The sequence below is a fragment of the Sus scrofa genome, chromosome 13 (assembly GCF_000003025.6).
Source record: "Sus scrofa isolate TJ Tabasco breed Duroc chromosome 13, Sscrofa11.1, whole genome shotgun sequence".
Taxonomy (NCBI): domain Eukaryota; kingdom Metazoa; phylum Chordata; class Mammalia; order Artiodactyla; family Suidae; genus Sus; species Sus scrofa.
Window position 1 is genome coordinate 167,937,463 of NC_010455.5, and position 23,809 is coordinate 167,961,271.

The window sequence follows — 23,809 nt, forward strand, 5'->3', positions numbered from 1 at the left end:
TTCGGTTAGGCAGCCATTGCTGACCTTTACAATTTTTAGTGGAATGTAGGGAATGAAGTTTGAGTACACTGGCTGAAAATGAGCAAGAGGAGACAGCGTCATTCTTTCCAGTAGCTCACTGTTCAGGGCAGAGGAGAGACAGCAGCAGGAGAGGACACATGTATATCTGAAACAATACAGGATGCGTCCTGTCTCTTCTTGGAATTACCATCTGACTCTTAGCTCTCTTCCTGAGACCACTTTTTCTGATTCTGTTTCCTTTCAGCTTCAGGCAGTTTTTTTTTTTTTGTTTTTTTTTTTTTTTCCATCTAGTTGTCCTCTTCAGCCTTGCACAATTCCTTTAAGGAACTGCCTTTGAGTCCCATGTCACAATGCCATGTACCACAAAGAGGTGACTGCCAGAATTCCTGTGCTACTGGAGGCTTTTATTTCTCCAGCTTTTACACAAAATGATTTTTCAATTGCTTTTACCTTCTGTCTATTCTTCCCTATCCTGACTTCTGACTCCATTGTTCACTTTCCATTTTCAATCTTGTCTGGCCCTTTGGATTATATTTTCAGCATTGTCTTCTTATCCATAATCTTGTCTACCTGTTTAGCAAGAATTAAATCCTTTCTGTACACTGCTTTGGGCTGCTTATCTCAATTTAGCCACAGGAGCTATGGTGTTTCCTGAAGATATGGAAGGGGAAACCATAGATTCAGTTGTTAACCTACAGTTTTGGAGCACCTTCTTGGTCAAACCATGGCCATTTCATGCCCAAATTAAAGTCCTTCATGGCTAGCCAACCTGGCACTAGAGGTAGAAAATTACTCTAATAACTGGAATTCCTGGGCTCATTAACCATTAACAGAGCCCAGGGCAGAACTGCTGGCTCTGCATTCAGAAGCCCAACCCCCACAGCTCTGAATGCCCTCTGAGTTCTGTAGTGTGTTTTCCCAGAGTTCAGTCCTGCTCCTCTCTAACCTCTGTGTGATAATGTGGGAAGCGTGCATAAAGCACTTTTGCTGAATAATGATGTGTTATGACAGTTATTGTGAGAGAAGCGCTTGGGCTCTAGTTTCAACTGCAATCTGAATAAGCTGCTGCTTTTTAAGGAATGCCACTTTGACTTGAAAGAGTGACTGGCAGACAAACCATGGTTATCTGGATGTGGGCATCTGCCAGGCATTTTCTCAAAAATGAGCTTGTCACTTCAAGGAAAGCAACTGACAGTATTTATCACCAAGGATAACTTTCAAGTTTTGAGCAAGGGAGAGCATCTTACACACAGGTTTGTTAACTTTTTACAATTACCCAAATTGAAGGCAGAAAATTGCTTTCAATTAAGTGAGTCTTCCCATATGGTGTTTAGTATTTGAGACAATTCACTTGTATGATTGTGTGTGTGTGTGTGTGTGTGTGTGTGTTGTGTGTGTGCATGTAATAAAGGAGCTATTTCCTGTAAAATCTGATTTCAGTGCCAAGATCTACACTTTTAAAAATGTGACTTAGCAATTTTGTTATCTCACCAGTAAGGGGCAGCAAACAACAATATTTGTTTGAAATACTGAGCAATTGCATTAAGTTAATTTGGAACAGGTCCTCTTAAATCTTTTGCTTTGTGAATACATCTCTGACCCTTTTCCCACTCTTCCTAGAGATGTTAAGCTAGAGAGACTGAGAGAGACACCCAAAAGGAAAACAGTAAATTGTAACATTTAAAATGTAGTTCTTAGAAAAGGATAAAATCTGCCAGTCCTTTGTGTTGACAAATGCTGAATCTCTTATAATTTCCAAGTTGGGTCCCAGAAACTGCCACACACTCAGTTAAGTTTTCACAGAACTTATTCACAGTTCATTAATGAGAAGGAAAAGGTGAAAGTAATATTTGGCCTTAATCCTGCATTTCTCACAAAAGACTGATTTCTCATCTGAGCTTTAATCATCTAGTTTACAATTTTTGTTTCATTTTAATGATTCTTTATTAAGCATATGCCATAAACCAGGAACCATTCTAGGTACTGGAGATAAATGATAAGCAAAACCAATGTGGTACTTGTCCTCCTGCTGCTTTCTTTTTTAGGGCCACACCTGTGGCATATGGAGGTTCCCAGGCCAGGAGCCAAACTGGAACTGTAGCCTCCGTCCTACACCACAGCCACAGCAATGCCAGATCCGAGCTGCATCTGTTACCTACATCACAGCTCACGGCAACGCTGGATCCTTAACCCACTGAGCGAGGCTAGGGATTGAACCTTCATCCTCATGGCTGCTAGTCAGATTGGTTTCCACTGAGCCACGACAGGAACTCCCCTGCTGCTTTCTTTTGAGTTGGGGAAAGTTATTCAAACTAAAAGAAGAACTGGAGGTAAAAGAGAAAAGGAAGGACTCCAGCACCAAGTGTGAACACAGAGTAAGATGTGAGTGAAGGACAGACAAATGCCAAAACCTAGTGCTGATGAGATGTCTTCAGAACCTTCCTTTGAATCTTTTACTGTTCCAATGACAAATGCTGGTGTGAAAAATGTAGCTTTATTTTTCTTATATCTGGGTGAGATCTTTATTTTAAGACCAGATTCTTCTGAAGGATAAAGCTTAATTATTTCCCATAAACTCTACTACTCCAGGGATTAAAGTATTTCATGCTTTATTCAAATTCAGAATCTGTCCTTCACAACTGTTTTTCTTCTCAGGTTTAGTAAAGAACATCTACTTCTCTTGTTTGGTCTGACTCAATACCACGTTGAAATCTTTGGTATGTAGCTCACATTACAAGGTACTCAAGCTGTCTTTCTCCATACTGGCATCAACATCAAGATGTGACTGCAGGAGTTCGCATCATGGCTCAGCGGTTAGCGAACCCGACTAGCATCCATGAGGACGAGGGTTCGATCCCTGGCCTCCTTCAGTGGGTTAATAATCCAGCATTGCCGTGAGCTGTGGTGTAGCTTGCAGATGGGGCTTGGATCCAGCATTGCTCTGGCTCTGGTGTAGGCCAGTGGCTAATAATCGGATTGGACCCCTAGCCTGGGAACCTCCATATGCTATGGGTGTGGTCTAAAAAGACAAAAAGACCAAAAAAAAAAAAAAAAAAAAAAGAAAAAAAAGAAAAAAATGTGACTGCAACCAGGATGTGATCTGCCGTGTCTTTTTTGCCCCTAAGGGCCCCTGCAGGACAGATGTTTCTTTCCCTCCCTTCTCCCCCTCTCTTCCTCTTTCTCTCGCCCTCACTTCTCTATCTGGGATCTTTGAAAAGAACTCTCATGCCACCACAGGCTCACGGGACCTGCATCAGCCCCTTTTCTCACCCATACCCTTTCCAACTATATTTAAGAGATTGGTTCTGTACTCTTCTAGAGTAGAAAATTCTGTGGGAGCCCTTTGCTGCTCAGGGTCCTAGCAGAAAGTAGGCTCAGAAATCTTTCACTTTCAGAGACCCCTCAATATATTTGGGGTTTTCAATTATCCACCCCATACTTTGCAACTTAATCACTGGAGAGACTGAATGAGATAAACGTTCTTTTTAATACCTTCCACATTACACCTGCATCAAGGCTTCTAAATTTGAAGGCTGAAAGTCAGCATTCATTCTAGAGAAATTTCCTGGAATGGGGGAGAGTCAATTAATAAAAGAAAATGCAGGCGGAAAAAGTATGAAGTAATATTTCACATATTGACCTATATGTTGAACTCCACTGTTAAGAATCAAACTCAAATCAACAGTTAATTTCTACCTCAAGCATATTTCTCTTTTCGTTTGAACGCTAAACTCCTCAAAAGAGGTCTCCATTTCTCAACCATCTATCAATTAATAGTTCCCAGTCACGTGGCATATACACAGCAGATATAGAAATACTTAGTAAGATTTCATGAGCATTTCTGCTTCAAGTTTACAAATATACATATATATTGGAATACAGGGGTTTTTTTCCCCCAGAATTCCAATAGTATCTGTACGTTTCAAGTCAGCCTGCAGAGGGCAGCAAATAGTAGCACAAATCCCTATGCTTTAAATTTCAGGCTTGTAGCAGCAGTTGATGAGGAATAAAGCAGGAATGTTAGTTTACATTCAGAATGTAGTTTAAAGCCAACACTGAAAGATTTTATTGACATAGGGGAGATTTTTATGGCTTTTCTGTTAAGTAAAAATAAATCCTTGGTTGGTTGTTAGTGAAAAAGAAGTAGTCAAATCTATTTTTGCCAGCACTTTATTCCTCTGATATTTCTAGATCTTTCTTCCAGACAACCAAGACCTGCTAACTGCCTCTAGATACTGGGAACCCTAACTCTTCCAGAGGGTTATCACATATGTCAGACACCCCTGCAACAAAACTATTATCTTGTAATTCATTCCTAATGTTTTCTTCTATGGGCAGTGATAGTTTATACAGAATAACTGCTTTTATTATATGCACATTGTCTTTAACAAATATATATTATTAAAAACAAATTATCTAAAATATAGATTTTCAGGAGTGGGACTGCTCAATCAAACAGTAATTCTATTTTTAGTTTTCTGAGATATCTCCATAGTGTTTTCCACAGTGGTTGCACCAATTTACATTCCTACCAACAATGTAATAGGGTTCCCTTTTCTCCACACTCTCTCTGGCATTTATTGTTTGTAGACTTTTTGATGATGGCCATTCTGGCTGGTGTAAGATGATATCTCATAGTGGTTTTTATTTGCATTTCTCTAATAACGAGTGATGTTGAACATGTTTTCATGTGTTTTTTTGCCACCTGTATGTCTTCTTTGGAGAATTGTCTGTTTAGATCTTCTGCCCATTTTTGAAAACCATGACTTGAAAAGATACATGTACTCCAATGTTCACTGCAGCACTATATACAATAGCCAAGATATGGAAACAACCTAAATGCCCATCAGCATAGGAGTGGATAAAGAGGATGTGGTACATATACACAATGGAATATCACTCAGCCTTTAAAAGGAAAGAAATAACAGCATTTCCAGCAACATAGATGGACCTAGAAATTATTATGCTAAGTGAAGTCAGTAAGAGAGTGAGACGCCAACATCATATGCTATCACTTACATGTGGAATCTAAAATAAGGACAATGAACTTTGCAGAACAGATACTGACTCACAGACTTTGAAAAACTTATAGTTTCCAAATGAGACACATTAAGGGGGTAGGAGGATGCACTGGGGGTTTGGGATGGAAATGCTATAAAAATGGGTTGTGATGACCATTGTACAACTATAAATGTAATAAAATTCATTAAAAAACAAAATAAAATATAGATGTTCATAAAAAGGATAATTTTTATTGCAGGACAATATTTTCAAGGTAAGTTTTACTTGGCTAAGGACAGTGGAATGAAGCAAGATTCCCTAATACCTAAGCCAATGATCAAATAAATAATTACAAAGACCAAAAGGGGGGAGAGCAAAACTTACCAGTTGCATAAAACAAAGAGTCACAAAAAGAGTCACGTTTTACACCATAAAAACATGGGGTCAAAGACAGAAAATACTGTCACACTGCATTACACTTCCTAACCTTGCCTTCATCTCTCAGATAAATTGTGACAAAAAATGAGTCTAGAATATCCTGAAAGTTCTCACTCATATCATTTAGTTTAGAAATACATGGACTAAGGAATTAAGTAGGTAGCCCTGAGAAAAATAAAGGAGAGATTCATATAAACACAACACAAACTTGAGAATTCATCAGAGTTAAGGACTGATAGGCTCAATATCTTTACAGAAACTGCAGTGTTGTAATGACAACCACTCAAGAATCCACTCATGACAGAATCTCAGAAAATAACTCAGACACCAGATCTACAGCAAGGGTAACACTCCTCCACTGCAGTGCTCCACCCCTGCCATCTCCACAAGCTGTGCCTTCACCTCTAGCATCTCTGCATGCTCATAAGCCTGAAGGAAAGACCAGCTGGTTATAGATAAGATGGGAAGTGATTCAAAGAAAATCTATACTATGTTGAATTGGGCAGCAGTCCTGATGATGAATGTGACCAAAGTGAGCCTATATCACATGGTAATTATGAATTTGTAATATTTTAAAAAAGAAAAAAAGGAAGCAAGAAAGGGAGGGAGGAAAAGTAGAAGGAAAGAAAGAAAAGAGGAAGATAGGAAGGGAGACATGACTCATAATTGGCAAAAGTCTGGAAGTAAGCATAACTAAAACTACAGAGGCATATTCCTCACATATTTTACGCTATGCAATAACATAATATCAAAATAAATAATGCAATAAAGAAGAGTTGAAAATCAAGATAATTAGAATTAAATATAAGGTTAAAAGGAGATTTCAGGGATAAGAAAACAATCTGAGAACTGACCCATTACTGTAGATGTAACAAATAAAAAGGAGAACAGGCTTGAGATAATTGTAATGAATGCAGAAGAAAAAGCAAATTTAAGGCAACTTGACTTCCATTACTGGTAACATGGTGAAAACTAAGTACCAGGACTGACCCTAATTGCTGAAAACAACTAAAACTGCTGAGCAAAAATATTTTTAAAATCTTAAGTGCATGCATATGCTACAAAATATTAATACTACATAGGCTAAAAATAAGTTAAAGGCAGGAAGTCCAAGATGAGTAAAGCACTGAGGTTTTTTTGTTTTTGTTTTTTGTTTTGTTTTTTGCCTTAATGGCATTATCTGAGCTCATATTCTCTCAAGGATTAAGTTTGAAGTTTTCAGAGATGGGAGACAAAACCTGTACCCAACTCAAGTTAGGGATTATATTAGGAGACCCCTTTTAAGTGAAACTGGACCTCAAAGTGTAATACTCTCAGTTTAAGAATGAACTAGAAATACACACTGACACAAATCTGGAACAACAACAACAAAAAAATCACCCATCTTGAAACATTAACCTTGAGCCTTGATTCTGTAACTGAGCAGGACCCTGTGAGGCTTTCCCAGAGTGGACCCCCCCACTCCCGTCCTCCACCTGACTTTTAATGTATAGAATAACTTTAGTCTGGAGTTCCCGTCGTGGCGCAGTGGTTAACGAATCCGACTAGGAACCATGAGGGTTGAGGGTTCGGTCCCTGCCCTTGCTCAGTGGGTTAACGATCCTGTGTTGCCCTGAGCTGTGGTGTAGTTTGCAGACGCGGTTCAGATCCCGCGTTGCTGTGGCTCTGGCGTAGGCTGGCGGCTACAGCTCTGATCGGACCCCTAGCCTGGGAATCTCCATATGCCGCGGGAGCAGCCCAAGAAATAGCAAAAAGACAAAAAAAAAAAAAAAAAAAGAATAACTTTAGTCAAAGAACCAATTTAATGAGAGAAGTGAAAAAAATACAGATTAAAAAATAAAACAGTAATAATAATTCAGCCATTTAACAAAGTCAAGGACCTTCAGTTCTTCAAAGACTGTAGATAATATTCTGAGCCATGTCCTTGAAGCTGCTTTGCAGGTGCTGAAGTCCCCACCAAGTGGAATAAGTCAGCTGTATGCTGCCCACAACACCAACACCAGTTGGAACCAGAAGGCTGATGACGCTGACTCCAGGTGCTTCACCATCCACCAATTAGGAAAATGTCCATGAACTGATCACGCCCTGCTCCTCAAACAATATAAGACTCCTCACTACCCCCTCCAAGGTGGGGGGGGGCGCGCGCACACAGTCCCTGAGGCACTAGCCTGCTGTGTTCCCCTCTTTACCTGGCAATTAAAGGCACCATTTGTTTCCTCCAACTCTGTCTCTGCATTTCCATTTGGCATTGGTGTACAGAGGCAGCTGATATTTCAGCAACAATTCTGACTGAGGGTGAAAAAGGATTTCACCCGAAAATTCATAGCCACAATCTGGCTTCCGTTTAAGTTTACATCGTGAACACATATCACATGGTCTTAGGACACACACACACACACACACCCACACACGTACACAAGCAAAACCCCTTAAGTCTACAGGTGGTTTACAGTCATATAGCACAGATAACGACCACAGATTTCTCACAGAAACAAATGCTAACCCTCCCATGAAGGAATCCATCTTTATCCCAGGCCTTAAAGAATTCCCACAGATAAAGTTCAAATGAGGGCTTGACGTAAAAAGAAAAAAAAAAGTTGATCAATATATAAGGAAACAAGGCACCATGAATGAGACAAAGCATAAACAACATTAAGACTCAAAAGTCTTCAGATATAGGAATTATCAGAAAAAATAAGTTCCTTTAATCTTTTTTTTTTCTTTTTTATGGCTGCACTTGTGGCAATATGGAAGTTCCCAGACCAGGGGTCAAATCGGAGCTGCAACTGCCAGCCTTCAGCACAGCTACTGAAACACCAGATCTGAGCTGCATCTGCTACCTACATTGCACATCATGGCAACACCAGATCCTAAACCCACTGAGAGTAGCCAGGGATGGAACCTGCATCCTCATGGATGCTAGTCTGGTTCTTAACCCTGCTGAGCCACAAGGGGAACTGCAAAATAAGTTTGTTCAAAATGTTTCAAAACATAAAAAGGCAAAAACAATGAGTAAAGAATAAATAGATGTGTAAAACCCCAACACTTTTAGAAAGGAGAAATAAAAATTTAAAACATAATGGATGTTTTACAACAAATTGTCTATAAATGAAGTCCAGAGATACAAAGAAGTAGAAAATATGAAAGAGACATGGAAGACAGAATCAAGTGGTATAACATGTATCTAATTGGGATTCCAGAAGGAGGAGGGGGAAGGGGGAGGGGAAGGGGGGAAGGGTGGGGGTGGGGAGGGAGAAGAAGGAAAGGAGGGAGAGAGAGCAGGAACTGCAAGCATGGATGGGTTAGGGGCTGTATCTGAAGGTACTGATTGAGAACTTTTCACAAAGGGTGAAAGAAAACAAGCATTAGAAGCAGGAATGCCAATGAACTCCAAAGAGGACAACCTAAATCCAAATTTAAGATCCACCATAGTTAAATTGCAGATCATTTAAAGAAAAAAAAAAAAAAGGAAAGGAAAATAAAAGGGAAAAAATTCTTAAAAGTTCCATGGCAGTTTTTCAGAGGAGCAAGTTTATACAAATCTTATTCCCTGCCTTAACTTTAAGAAATACTGTGTCTTATTCTTCCTCTCCCAATACTTGGAAAAGTATGTAGAGAAATACAAGCTGTAACTGTAAATCCTATTTCTGAATAAGGCCTTTTCTTTTTTCTTTTTTTCAATGGGAAATGTTCTACTTTAGCTGACCTGTAAGATCTTTTAAGACCAGCAGCAAGACTTGATACGAGCATCTGTATCTTCAAACAGGCAAACCTGGTATTCCAATTGTCCTGCGGTAACGAAGTTAAATTAAGGTGAGTTAAGCTCAGCTGCAAATCACAGTTTGCTCTAAAGACCCAAAGCAAGGAGATCCACTGCGTGGCAAAACCGTTAAGGGTAGGCTGAATAGTCTGAAAAACACACCAGTCTTTGCTCGATCAAGTTAGTTCACACGAACCCAGCTTCTGACGCGAAGGGCAAAGGTCAGGGTACTCACCCTCGGGGGGCTCCTGTAATTGCGCTTGCTCCAAACTCAGAGCCGCGCTTTTCTTTGAACGAAGCCAACCTGAAAAACCGAAGGCATGGAGGCGTGTGGAGCTCTGGGCTCCTGTCTGCAGAGGTGGTTCCAGCACCCACTTAACACCGCGGCATGCAAGTGGCTAACCCTCGAAGGTTCCATATAAATCGCAGCTGTGTCTGCTAAATTGATGCTAAAATCAAAAGAAGGAGAAGGACAGAGAGGAGAGGAGGAAAAGGAGAAAGAAACAAAGAACCAAATAAAAGGAAACTCACATCTCTCAAGGAAATACAATTACCAGTTCACAAATATTTGGGAATTAGGTGCAGATGTTGCTTTCCCCCCATCCTTCCCTTCTAACATAGTTTTTTTTTTTTTTAAATAATTAATGAAAACATTTTTCTCTGTGGAATATATAAAACATGCTTTATTTAACTGGCACTATAACTTTTTCTTCTTGTCATCTTTAAGTGTCAACTTTTTTTTTTTTTTCACTTAGTCTGTATCAAGATTTGTTTAGAGAGGGAAAAGTTGAAAGATGTTTCTCAAAATTTACTACATAAAGTGATCACACTCAAAGCTGTTCTTTAAAGATGGGAACTCAAAATAAAATAATGCAGAGATGAAGATAACGCCCATCTTTCTTTTCCATTTGCACTTTAATGTTACTTAGTAACAATATTTCAGTAACTATTTTTTAGTGTTTTTTTTTTTTTTTTTTTTTTTTGGTTGTTGTTTTTGTTTTTGCCACAGAAGCTGGCTTGCTGAAGTTCCTGGGCCAGGAATCAAACTTGCTTCACAATAGTTACCTGAGCCACAGAAATGACAATGCTGGCTACTTACCCCACTGAGCCACCAGGGAACTTCTTGATTTTTTTTTTTTTTTTAATTCAGGAAAAGAAAAGGGATTATCTTTGTCTAAACAGTTTTACAGATGAGATTGTAAATTCTTTGAGTGAACTGAAGTTATTACAGGTTATAATGTCAAATAAGAGGGATTCGTTTTATAGCTCAGGCTTCCACAAACACTGTGGAAAAACACTTGAACACTTAAAATGCATGTCTGTTTCATATTTTACTCTTCCTTTGTAGTTTTAAAATAGAATGCTATAGGATATTGCAAAATGATAAAGTAAAAGCCAACACCCGTTATTTGAAGGATATGGTTTATCTCACATTTTACTATGTTTTGGGGCTAAGCAACATCAAATTCCAGCATACATTTATTTTTATTGCCCTTTTAACAGCAACAAACGTAGTTGACGTTCATATTTCATAGACTATTAAAATTCATGTTTGAACATTTTCTATACTTCGGGCAATTGCTATTAAAATTGTTAAACTTAAATGACTTTTCATGTCTTTTTTTAAACTAAAGGTAATAACCACCACTTATTATTTTTTATCAATGGGAAGATTTTGAGAATGAAAATGCATTTAACGCTTTGGCTCAAGTTTAATAGGGTACATATACAACACTAGTTCATTGATTACTCAATGGGAAATACAAACATAAGAAATCTGTTATCCAAATTTAACCTCCAGAAATTTTGCTTATGACATACTTATTATAAGATCAGGGATAAGGATATAAGTTTCCTGAAGCATGCATGCTTTGATAATTAGAGTTATTTTTGTATAAGTTTGACAAGTAGAATAGATAGTATTTAAACTTTTAGATTAATAGGAAGATAGAACAGAAAATCAAGCATCAAACAAAAAGTCACTGCTGGGTTCATATTTTATAGTTTGAAATATAAGCATATATGAAAACATAAGAAATAAAAACATGAACTTGCAATTCACTTTTTATTCCCCCTTTTTAGGAATGTGTAATTAGAACCCGAGTTTGTGGATAAAGAGCGGATCCTTGGAGAACAAGGGGAGCTCAGTGTGGGGCATCCAGAGCTAACACACTCTGTTCCCTGGTCTTCTAATGATTCTCAAGGGCTTGCTGTAGAGCTGGGCAGTTTTCAAGGGCTGACATTTCTATGTTCCTTCAGCCTAAGTGTGCTTGTACCATAATCATATAGCATGGTGAGTTGGTTATGGGCCCCAATTGCTTATTATCTTTCTTAAGATGCTTGAGCTAAGTGTAACTGTTAAGATACGTTTCTCCAGCTTTTAAAAATGTACAGAATGGTTTCCAGAATTCACCAGGAAGTAAGAACTGGGAAAGTTTTGAGCTGAAGAACATATTGCATTTTCTACTTCACTGCAGAGGTATTTCCTACTCTAAAATGCTATCCTCAGAGTTCTCATCGTGGCGCAGTGGTTAACGAATCTGACTACGAACCATGAGGTTGCGGGTTCGATCCCTGACCTTGCTCAGTGGGTTAATGATCCGGCGTTGCCATGAGCTGTGGTGTAGACCGCAGATGCAGCTCGGATACTGCGTTGCTGTGACTCTGGCATAGGCTGGCGGCTGCAGCTCCAATTGGACCCCTAGCCTGGGAACCTCCATATGCCTCGGGAGCAGCCCAAGAAATGGCAAAAAGACAAAATAAATAAATAAATAAATAAATAAAATGCTATCCTCTTTGCATCCACATACCAGTTGTGGAAGAGAGAGGGACTGGGGTTAGTAGGAAGTATGAAAAAGAGTGATGTCACATCAAATGAGCTGGAAAACAATAGCTAGTTTTAATACGACCAAGTGTATTTATTTATATCTGTTTTAGAATAGCAGTTAAAATATTGTCTTTAGAAATAGAAAAATTAAAGCATTTTATATAGTGCATATATGGTTTATGATGTATAATTATCAAACAGCAAATATTTCATAATGTCTAGATATTTCCAAAAATTAGGGTTCTATGAATTTCATTGTCAGTAAGATATTTTCCAATCACTGAAAAATAAGAACTAATTTTCTGTTTCTACCAAAACACACATTACTTCTCAGTTTCCCTTTTGATCTTGATTCACTTGTATTTCTTTTTTAAATTTAGGAATAAAGATTAATCAACTATAACAATTTTTAGTTACTAGGACATGGTGAAATGGACCAGGCTCACTTATAGAAGGAAATCAGTATTTAAAAATATTTGAGGAGTTCTCATCATGGTGCAGTGGAAACGAATCTGACTAGGAACCATGAGGTTGCAGGTTTGATCCCTGGCCTTGTTCAGTGGGTTAAGGATATGGCGTTGCAGTGGATGTGGCGTGGGCCAGTGGTTACAGCTCCAATTAGACCTCTAGCCTGGGAACCTCCCATATGCCATGGGTGCAGCCCTAAAAAGACAAAAAAAATAAAAAAAAAACATTTGAGATATGTATGGAAAGAATAATAACATCCTATAAGAAACTTCCATTATTATTTTTATTTGGTATAAAAACCAAACACTCATGAAGGAATTAGTGCTATTAAAAACAAATACAGAATTATTGAAAACAATATTGTGTCTTCGCAATACTGAAATTGAATATGAATTTAGTTTCAAGAAGGAAGTGGAATTTAATCTGTGCTTTGCAAGATAAGTTGCCTAAACATCAAGGAGGTGGAGGGCACTTCAGGTGGGAGGGGGAAAATTGCTAAAGAACAGTTGAGACAATAATGAGCAAGACAGTGTGAGGATAGTGAAGAGACAGACTGGGTTACCTCTTGTTGGGACTAGAAAGGATAGTGGCAAATAAGATTTTCTTTTGTTAACAATATTAAGGCCCTAAAAGCCAAGAAAGAGTTTAGATGCAATGTAATTAGCAATAGGGAGCCATTAAAGAATAGCTTCTTTAAATTTTAATATTTTTATATAAATTAGTAGTATTTTTTCTTATACTCAATAGAGCCTAAAATTAAGCCTCCAGTCTTCGTTTCAACAACTTAGTGTTTTCATTTCAAATGAAAGTTTTCACTTTAGTATTTAAAGGATTAATCTTCCCTTTTGCATTAAAGGATAAAACTCTATGAAACATATGGGAAATCACCTCTGAGTGTATCGATAGAAGTAATTCATGCTGGAATAATTGCAGCACTTATTTTAATAGGTTAGAAGTATTGTAACACATCCTTCAAGAAAGCTAAATAAGTTTTAACAATGACAGGATTTTAGTGAGAGGGATGGCAGGATACAGCAAGGGAAGAGACGGGTGAGTGCCCAGCAGGGCAGCATTTTGTAGCTACAGATGGGGTTGTGGGGAGTTATTGCTCTACTAAGGATAGAGCTTTGAAAAAGAGCCAGTAGTAGGAGGCTCTCAGTTTTTCACTTCTCTCCAAACTCAGAAAAGGGCAGTACAAAATCCGGAACACCAGGCACCATGTCAAGTGTGCTCTGTCTGACTCATTGCAGACCTACTATAGACAATAATAACAATGTTAATTTACATTTTGTAGTCCCTTAGTGTTTTTCAAGGCTATTTGCTTGATTTTACTCCAATTCCTGAGACTTTCAACTTTAATCTGAAGCAAGCAGGATAGAAGAATCTTGCTCAACATCAAGTTAATGATTAGCAGAATCAGGGCACCATTTTGGCCTTTTTTTTTTTTTTTTTTTTTTGCTATTTTAGGACCACATTTGCGGCATGTGGAGGTTCTCAGGCTAGGGGTCCAATTGGAGCTACAACTACAGCAACACTGGTTCTGAGCTATGTCTGTGACCTACACCACAGCACATGGCAATGCTGGATCCTTAACCCACTGACTGAGGTCAGGGATCAAACACACATCCTCATGGATCCTATTCTGGTTCGTTAACCACTGAGCCACCACAGGAACTCTGCTTTTGGCCTTTTTTGACTTCACATCTATAGATTTATTTACTCTCTTAAATTGTTGCTTCTAATCACTTATGATGGAACAGGATGGAGGATAATGTGATAAAAAGAATGCATGTATATGTGTAGCTGGGCCACTCTTCTGTATAGCAGAAATTGATAGAAGATTGTAAATCAACTATAATAAAAATTTTTTAAAAAAAGAGAAAAAAATACTGTTGCTGCATATGTGATGAAAAGCTTTTATTCTTTATCCTAACAAAATTTAAATAACATACTGATTGAGAATAGATTTTAAATCTTTTAACTGTTTTATAATCCACTCGGCAGTGTTGATGAGGATGTGATTCTTTACTTCTGTTCAGTTTTGCATTAGGCACTTCTCATGTAGTAGCAAAGCAGTTTTCTTGCTTTTTGACTGGAATGAAATGGTGATGAAATTTCATTTTCAGTTACTATAGCTATGTCCTACAAAATGCTTAACTAGCTAGCTGGGAGCTTTCAAGCAATGGTCTCTAGAAAAGCTCTAAGGTTTGCCTTTGTTAGCATAACCAGAAAACTCTGCTAAAGATTCAGATTCTGGGACTCCAATTAGGACTCAGAGATTTCGTCTTTGGAATCTGCCTTTGTCACCAGCATCTCAGGTGATGTTTATGCACACTGGTTTCAAAAATCACAAATTTGAATGACTCCTTTCCTTCCTGCTGAAACCACCGCCCCTTTCTCCTTCATCTTCAAGAGTGTGCTATGCTAAGAAGATCTTTTCACTTTTCCAATTCAGTCCTTCCTAACATTTGCAAAATCATGTACACGCACAGAGTTAAGGTCATAGATCCAGTCAAATCCTAGCCAAGTCAACTAACACAAAGAGGAAAATGGTCAATGTTTGTGTGTGCATGGGGGAATGTAAATTTTTAATTTAGTAATAAAATAAAAATTTTTTATTGATAGAGTTAGGGTGGGGAAAACTCTAAGGCAGCAAGACCTGGCAATATAATGCAATTATAATTATATAAAAATTAATGATGCAGTGTATGAAATAAAATATAATAATTTTTAGGAATAAATATTCATTGCATGTAATTTAGGAATATTAACAGGCTATAATGAAAAGGTTATTGGAGAACATAGGAAGAAAGACATGCCAAACTTCACTGTGCCTACATAAACCATTTTACTGTCCTTGCAGAGATGAAAACTGTCCATGGTAGAAATTGAAACTGTGACTAAACATAAACTTTACTGAAAGGCTAATTTGACAAGATTTATTGTTGATAAAAATATTATACAATCTTTTTCTCAGGATTTTTATCATTTCTGACCTAATCAGGGAGTGCAAATTCTTTGAAAAATTTTAATTTTAATTTTACTCAGGTAGACTTCAAGTACTATCATGTTTTGTGCAGAGAAAATATTCTTTAACAATAATCAGACACAATGTAATGTTAGAAAATCTCTCTCAAGTTCCTCATTTAAATAATGAGAGAAAGCATACTGATTCTCAAGATCATGAAAAGTCACAATGCCATAAGAAAATATTACTTTATTCATGACAGAAATATTAACTTGTCTTCAAAAATATTTTATGGCAAAATAAACATTTGAATATAAGCATCTTGGTTATTAGGAGGGTATTAGAAACATTTTCTGAAACAATTTTATGTGGATACACTTTGAACTGAGCAGGATTATCTTTGAAGGATTTAGGATATATTAAGGAAAATCCTTCAAGTTTCTGTTCTACTACAATACAGTAAACCTTATTTCCTGACTGTAAGTCAAAAAATTCATGAAGAAGCTATTCACTCCTGGAGGTAGAGGAAAGCATGTCAGCAGGAAGAGTATAACCACTCCCACTTTCATTATATTTGGTGGAGCAAGTCAGCACATTTCCTAGTAACTGGCTTCCAATTAATTCTCCATTTCTTTTTGATACAGAGGGGCCAGTTTAAGATTGCCCTGAGAATATGGGGATTATACTCTGCTAAGAAATTTTAAATCTTGGGACTGTTAGAAGAATTTGCAAGTGGGTCCAAAAGAAGCTTTTCTTCATTTGCAAGCAGGGAACTTTTATAACCTAGAGCCCCAGGTGTGGGTAGTGGTGAGGGTGGAAGTGAATCAAGTTCACCAGAAAAGGGAAAGGAAGACTGGCTTTGGAGATTCACAATGGAAACTGGTCCTACTTAAGAGCCAACCCATCAACAGCCAGTACCTGGATAAACCATTTATGCTATGGACTTGACCCTGAGATCTAATGTGAAACAAAACAAAACAAACAGTTTAGATGGGCAATCCATATTCTCACATCAGTCCTATAAAAAAGACCATTGTTTCACAAACAGAAGTGGATTTTCAAATATGATTTGTACATAGCTATGCCAAATGATAAGTATTGGACTAAACTTAGTATTTAGTAGTTTGACTTCCTTTCTTTGGTGTTTTGATCTTGCCTTTTATACCGCCTTCATTTGAAAATATTTAAAGGAAGTAGAGCAAAAACAAACCCTCCACTTATTTTTCTGGCCCTGATATAGTTAAAATTGCAGCAGGAAGTTAACTTTCATTATCTAATATTTAGCCACTTTCCACGATATTCATATTATTTTCTTCTACCTTATCAGTTAAATATATGAATTATTATGTTATTACATTTGTTATGGATGTGAACATATATTTTCTTATGTAGAAACCTTCAGCTTTTAATAACTTGGAGACTTCACTGAGAGAATAAATCCTATGTATTCAGGGAAGTATATCATGTTATATGCAATCTGTTCTTTGTAAATTTTTTTAAAAAGTACAAATTGCAGATTATTAGCCCATATATACCTACCATTTAAAGGTATTAAAGAGCAATAACTCATACTAATTTACGAAGAATGGCATAATCTATCTTCAACATGTGGGGTAAACACATAGATAAAACTATAGTTACTGAATGTATTGTGACCCCCTTGGATTAAAAAAAAAAATGCTTCATACACACAGAAATAGTAAACCTGATTCTCCTCAGAGTTCTAAAGAAGAATTTGACTTCCCTGTCACTTAAAGTATTATTTTCCTAGATTTGAACTTCAATCCAACTCAGAGTAGAGGGGAGGATGTGCATTTGGGTGCGTCTCACCCTCCTTGAGATTTGTTCCTTTGGGTTGACGGCTGCATCTTTTAAAGGTCTCTAATATAAATATATAAATTTTTGAGGTGGGTATAAATAAATTCATGTAACCTATTATTTTAACTTTAGTAAGGCCTTTGGATAGGTAAGTCACAGAATCAAATTGAATCAAATGGTGAGAAGAAAAAAGAGAAATAAGTAGAGAATGACTTTGGACTGTCAAACCAACACAAAGGCTCTGGGAAATACAGAGAAGAGGATGCAAGTGGTGGCAGGAGCCTTAGATAAGTCTCTTCTATCTGTTAGTTTTTGGGGGGCTAAAACTGCCCAGGTGGATATCTTTATGTCCTTTGTGTACCCAAACAGAAGGCATCATTGCACCAACAGGCTCCTTCTCTTGAGTTCCTCATTTCAGTTGAGAGCAAGTTGGCTCAGTGACTCATGTCTCTCTGTCTGTCTGTCTGCTTACTAACATATTTGCTAACCTGTAGATTCTACCTCAGCACTCTCTCTCCTTTGTTTCTTCCTTTACATTCCCAATGCCAGAATCAAGTTCAGGATTTTATCACCCTTGCCCAGATTAATGATTTGCTTTCTAACTAGAAGTTATTACTTACAGAACTCTCTCTGTTCAAATCCAGAATTTTTTTTAGAATTACTCTAAATTTCTACTAAAAAGCATCAGTGACCACTTACTGACAGACAACAACCAAACTGTCCTTAGACTTCTTTTACTTTTTTTCTTTTTGTGGCCGCATCTGGGGCATATGGAATTTCCTAGGCTAGGGGTTGAATATGAGCTGCGACTGCTGGCCTATACCCGGCCACAGCAATGCTGGATCTGAACTGCATCTGTGACCTATGATGCAGCTTGCAGCAACACTGGATCCTTAACTCACTGAGCAAGGCCAGGGATCAAACCGAATCTTCAGGGACATTATGGCAGGTTTTTAACCCGCTGAAACACAACAGGAACTCCTAGACTTTTCTGACATTCAAAGTTGGCCACACAAATGGCCAATTTCTCTTTTAATCTTTTTTATTGTTCTAAATAGCTGCCAAATTCATAGTTATTTCATGATCATGCCTCACCAAATAGTTGTAGGATACTATTTGCAATCTTTGTTACCACTACTGGGAGTATGCTCTTACATTTCTCTTGCTCAAATGCTGTTTATTTAGTACTATTTTAGACATATTCTTTATTAAATTTTCCTGTTTTTTTTCTTTGAAAATTGATCAGTTTTTCCTTTGAGTCATCATAACAAAGTATATAACTCCATGCCAGTCACTGTTTTCTCTGTTACAGTGTTCATTTTTTGTTGTCTGCTTCACCTTTTAGATTGTAACATGTTAAAGGAAGAAACAGTATTTTATTATTTCCTGTATCTTCTATATAGTACATCTTAATGCCTCATATAAAATTAGAATTCTGTAAATATTAGATTGAGAGTAATGTGTCACTGATACAAAAAAATGAATGTAATGTACTCTTAGGCATGCCACTGGGAAAGAATGTTTAGAATACTCATAAAGGTGCAGCTTAAAATAAAAGAAGGGATGTGTTGTTTTCCAAATGATTTTGGTTAATGGTAGGCTTAAAAGGTGGTGTATGACCTTGATGGTTCAAATGGAATGAAATCTTGTTAGAAGATTCTGTTTTCAAATTCCTAGATAAATATGGAAGATAAACTTATTGCTTTGGCACACTGAACTTTTAGAGTGACTAACGGATACACACACACACACACACACACACACACATATATATGAAATGTAATATATACATATATAATCAGTATAATAAGAATCTTTGCCTGTTCATTTCTACCAATTGGAAAACTTGAGTTTTGAAGTTAGTGGAAAGTTCTAAGAATTCCTACCACATTCTCTCTAATAAAAGGGAAATAATGTTTAAATTGAAGCTATGGAGCTGCCGAAGTGCAAAGTTCCAGAGGCATTTTAGTTTGCAACTGAGCTCATTAACATTAACAGAAATGAAATACATATTTAAAAAAATATAAGCATATAACATTTATGGCGGCTAACCTAGGGTACTTATTTAGTGCCTTAAATTTGATTCCTAAGCATAATAAATTAGAACACCTCCCCCTGGATCCTCCCTGAGTTATTTCTATTAGGGTAAGGCTTTGATTTCAAATGTTGATAATGTATGATTAAGAAAATATTCTTCTAGGAATTCATATTAAACAAAAAGAATATGTTAAATATGCACAGGGTCAGTATCCAGAATTATTTTGCTGTACCTAACACATTTTATGATTACTCTCTAAATGCAAAGACAATATTAACCTCTGGCTTTTACATTTCCTCCAGTCATACTGAGTAAGAATCTTTTCTAGCTCCTTCCCTTCTCCAGTATACCCAGGGTAAGATGGAGAGAGGACTAAAGTGGTTAGGTAGGAGAAATGTGTGCTTTGTGGTAAATTAAATCTTTTCTATAAATTAAGAAAATCATATAATAAAACAATAGGATTATACAGAAATTTTTGATGGAGGTATGTTCCTAATTGAAAATTCTTCTATAGTTGTTGTAAAAAAACCTGGAAAATCACTGTTATTAATTATATATATATATATATTATTATTTTTCCAGTTAGCTTTTTAGGGACATTGCATAGGCAAAATATTGCTTATAAACAATAAGTTACTTTCTAATTTTACATAATCTATGATGATGGTCAAAGGAAGTCTCTAAATCAATACATTTTATATGCATGTTGCTATTAAAATATAAATTATACTATTATCATCTTAGCAGCTTTAATTATTTCCTTCTAAAAGTTTAAATGCTTTATTATTTAGTATTCACTTAGTTACTTCATGTCAAAAGAACCCCAACCTTTTCATAATAAATTTTCTTTAAACTAACACCGACATCGCACAAGTTTTTGGAATGCTTTCTTGAAGTCTTCATTAAAGATTGTATAAATCATCGGGTTTATGAGGGAATTGAGATATCCAAGCCATGTCAAAAAATTTGACATTTCTTCAGAAATTTTACACTTTTCACAGACATTAACAACTAATTCTTTTACAAAAAAAGGAAGCCAACATATTACAAATGCACCCAAGATTAAACCCAGGGTAGTGGCTGCTTTGCGTTCTCTTGTGCCTGAGATCTTTTGCCTTCTCCAAGATCTCTCATGCCTGAATTCAGACCTGGGACTTTTCACTGTGCTATGAATTTTATCAAAGTCTGTTGATGGGTCAGATAAAGACTTTTCTAGCATGTATGGGGTGGAGACCAGTCTACTGCTTTTCTCACCACTCTCCAAAAGAACTTGGCCATTCAGTTCCTCCTTGGCAATCCTACTTGCTTGTCTCTTGTGATACAATGTCTTTGCTGCTTTATATATTTTGTAGTAGAGGATCAAAATTAAAGTTAATGGGATATAGAAAGCTCCAAATGTTGAGTAAATAGTGGAAACAATGTGGTCGTGTTTGATGATGCACTCATCATCTCGGCTAGTTCCTTGGTGCCTCCAGAATAGAGGAGGCATAGAGATAAAAATAGATATAATCCATACTATGGTAATCATAATGCCAGCCTGCTTGGGAGTTCTTTTCCGGGCATACTCAACAGCATCTGTGATTGCACGGTACCGATCCAAAGCTATAGCAGAGAGATGCAAGATGGAGCATGTGCAGCATGTAATGTCAACACTCAGCCAAATGTCGCAGACCACTTGTCCCATAATCCAACTCTCTCTCACAATATACACAATGCTGAAAGGCATCACCAGGACAGCTACAAGGAAGTCTGTGACTGCAAGGGAGCAAATTAAGTAGTTGGCTGGGTGGTGCAGCTTTCGGGTCACAATAATTGCAGCTATCACAAGGGAGTTGATGGTCGTTGTCATCAGTGCCAACCCGGAGAGAATGAAGGACACCAGAATTTTGGCTGGCATTCTGTTTAACAGTTCTTCCGAGGTCGAGTTTTGATAAGATGAGTTTGAGAAATCCATTTTTATGTGTTTTTAAAACATTGATATAGCTGCAGAAATGGATGCCTGTAACAAAGGAGGGGAAAAACAGTCAGAGAAGGCTTCAAAGATTTTTTTCTTCTTTTCAGAATAATTAAAAAAAAAATACAGGTATATGTTTTCCCAGAATATACTATGGATTAAAAAAATGGAGTTCAGGTTGTGGATTTTCTTCTTTTCACCTAATTTAAGAGAACTAGTGAGAACAGAGACAATAACTTTAAAAGCATTTCTTAAAATAGGGTTCAAAACGATTTTTGTGAGTAAACAAACCTACTACTCAGTAATATTGCTACTATTATAAAATTGTGATTAAAATCTATATTATTCTTAGATATATGTTTCTCTTTGTCTATGTAGAAAAGGGTCAAAAGCACATATCATTAGTACGTATTTGTGCATTATATAATGTAATATACGAAAATATCATTTTAAAGGCAGTATTCAAAATCATAAGCAATTTTGTACTTAATTCAAAGTTACATTGAGAACGTATCACTGGATTCATGTAAAATAAAAGAAAATTTAATGTATTTTATGTCAGGATATAAAGGTTATAAAAGAAAATAAACAAAATAAAATATTTTTAGGGTGCTTCTAGCATTCCATGATCATTTTATGGAGTTAGGAAAATGTCAGAGTGTTTAGTAGTCTATGGATTTAAGTTGTTAATTTGGTTTAAAAAGATGAAATAAAATTATTTGGAAGCAAATAGCCACACAATATTGCTCATACTGCAATGATCAACTATACCACTGAACAAGGTGAACTTGCCAGTAAGAAAAGGGCATAATGGCATGCACCTTGATATGGAAGCTATTCTTTATAAGACACCATTTTAATAATCATGTAACCTTACACTTGAAAGGGAACCCTCTATTTTTTTGCTTTTTAGGACCGCACCCACAGCATATGGAATTTTCCAGACTAGAGGTCAAATCAGAGCTACAGCTGCTGGCCTATGCCACAATCACAGCAATGCCAGATCCAAGCCACATCTGTGACCTACACCACACCGCAGCTCATGGCAATGCTTGATTCCCAACCCAGTGAGTGAGGCCAGGAATAGAACTCGCATCTTCATGGATACTACCTGGATTCCCTTTTGCTACACCACAATGGGAACTCCCAGCTTATAATTTTTATTATAGTCCATTCTATTACTTAATTGTAAGTCAAATAAAAGCAATCAGAGAGTAGTAAAATGTTTAATTGTTTTTATAAATAGCTTTTTTTTTTTTTGCATCAGCAGCCCTTCTCTCTTTAATAATTTTTTATTAGCTACCTATCTCTTTGGAAAAGACAAAGAAAAACTGGAAACCTGAAACTTTACATTTAGTTATAACTATTATTGTACCTCTATATCCCTTAAATTATTTTTTCCTTAAAGAGGTTATATTTCACTTGGAGACAAGAGGTCGGAGTAGAAGGACTAGAGCTCACCTCCGCTCATGAAAACACCAAAATCACAGCCAACTGCTGAGCAATCATCAACAAAAAAAGGGGAAACTTCCGAAAAAGATATTCTGCACCTAAAGACAAAGAAGAAGCCACAATGAGATGGTAAGAGGAGCACTTTCATGATGTAAGCAAATCCCATAGCCACCTCATAAACTGAGAAACAATTATATTGCAGAGGAACTATTATACGAGTGATAGTTCTGAGCCCCACATCATGTTTCCCAGCCTGGGGGTTTGGCATCAGGAGTAGAAGCTCCCAGCATTTGACTTTGAAGGCCAGTAGTGCTTGGAGTGCTGGAGCTCCACTGGACTGGGTGAATCAGACATTCCACTCTTGAGGGCACACACAAGATTTTTCATGGACTGGACCTAGGGCAAAGCAGTGACTCCACAGGAATCCAGGCAACATCTACCTGATGGTGTTGGAAGTTCCTGGGCAGCAGGGATTGGCTGTGGATCACTATGGAAGGAGGAAACTGGAGAAGGAGGCCCCAGGGAGTAATCATCAGTCTGAGCTCCCCTGTGGGGCACCATTCTGGAAAGGAGAACTGGCACCACCAAACAACATGCAGGCTCTAATGCTGGGAGCCTCAGGCCAAACAACCATCAGGGTGGGAATACAACTCCACTGTATGGAGGCTCCTTAAAAAATTAAAAATAGAACTACTATATGATCCAGCAGTCCCCCTCCTGGGCATAGATCTGGAGAAAACCATAATTCAAAAAGATAGATGCACTGCAATGTTCATTGTAGGGCTATTTTTCATAGCCAAGACATGGAGGCAAGCTAAATGTCCGTTGACAAAGGAATGGATAAAGATGTGGTACATATATACAATGGAATATTACTCAGCCACAAAAAGAATGAAATAATGCCATTTGCAGTAACATGGATGGACTTAGAGATTATCATATTAAGTGAAGTAAGTCAGGTAGAGAAGGACAAATACCATATGATATCACTTATATGTGGAATCTAAAAAAATGATATACATGAAATTTTTACAAAACAGAAGCAGACTTTCAGACTTCAAAAA

The 23,809-nt window shown here is 37.1% G+C and overlaps 1 protein-coding gene across 2 annotated transcripts in view; it reads right to left on the reverse strand.

Annotated features, from left to right (window-relative positions):
* Nucleotides 13,982-23,809, reverse strand: part of HTR1F (5-hydroxytryptamine receptor 1F) — a 35,948-nt gene continuing 26,120 nt past the window's right edge. Inside the window, exons 2-3 of one of the 2 annotated variants that reach the window (XM_005670286.3) lie at nt 22,755-22,843; nt 13,982-21,338 (exon numbers count right to left, since the gene is read on the reverse strand). In XM_005670286.3, the coding sequence (XP_005670343.2) occupies nt 20,193-21,293 (1,101 nt within the window). In that variant the 5' untranslated portion in view covers nt 21,294-21,338; nt 22,755-22,843 and the 3' untranslated portion in view covers nt 13,982-20,192. 2 annotated transcript variants of the gene reach the window in all.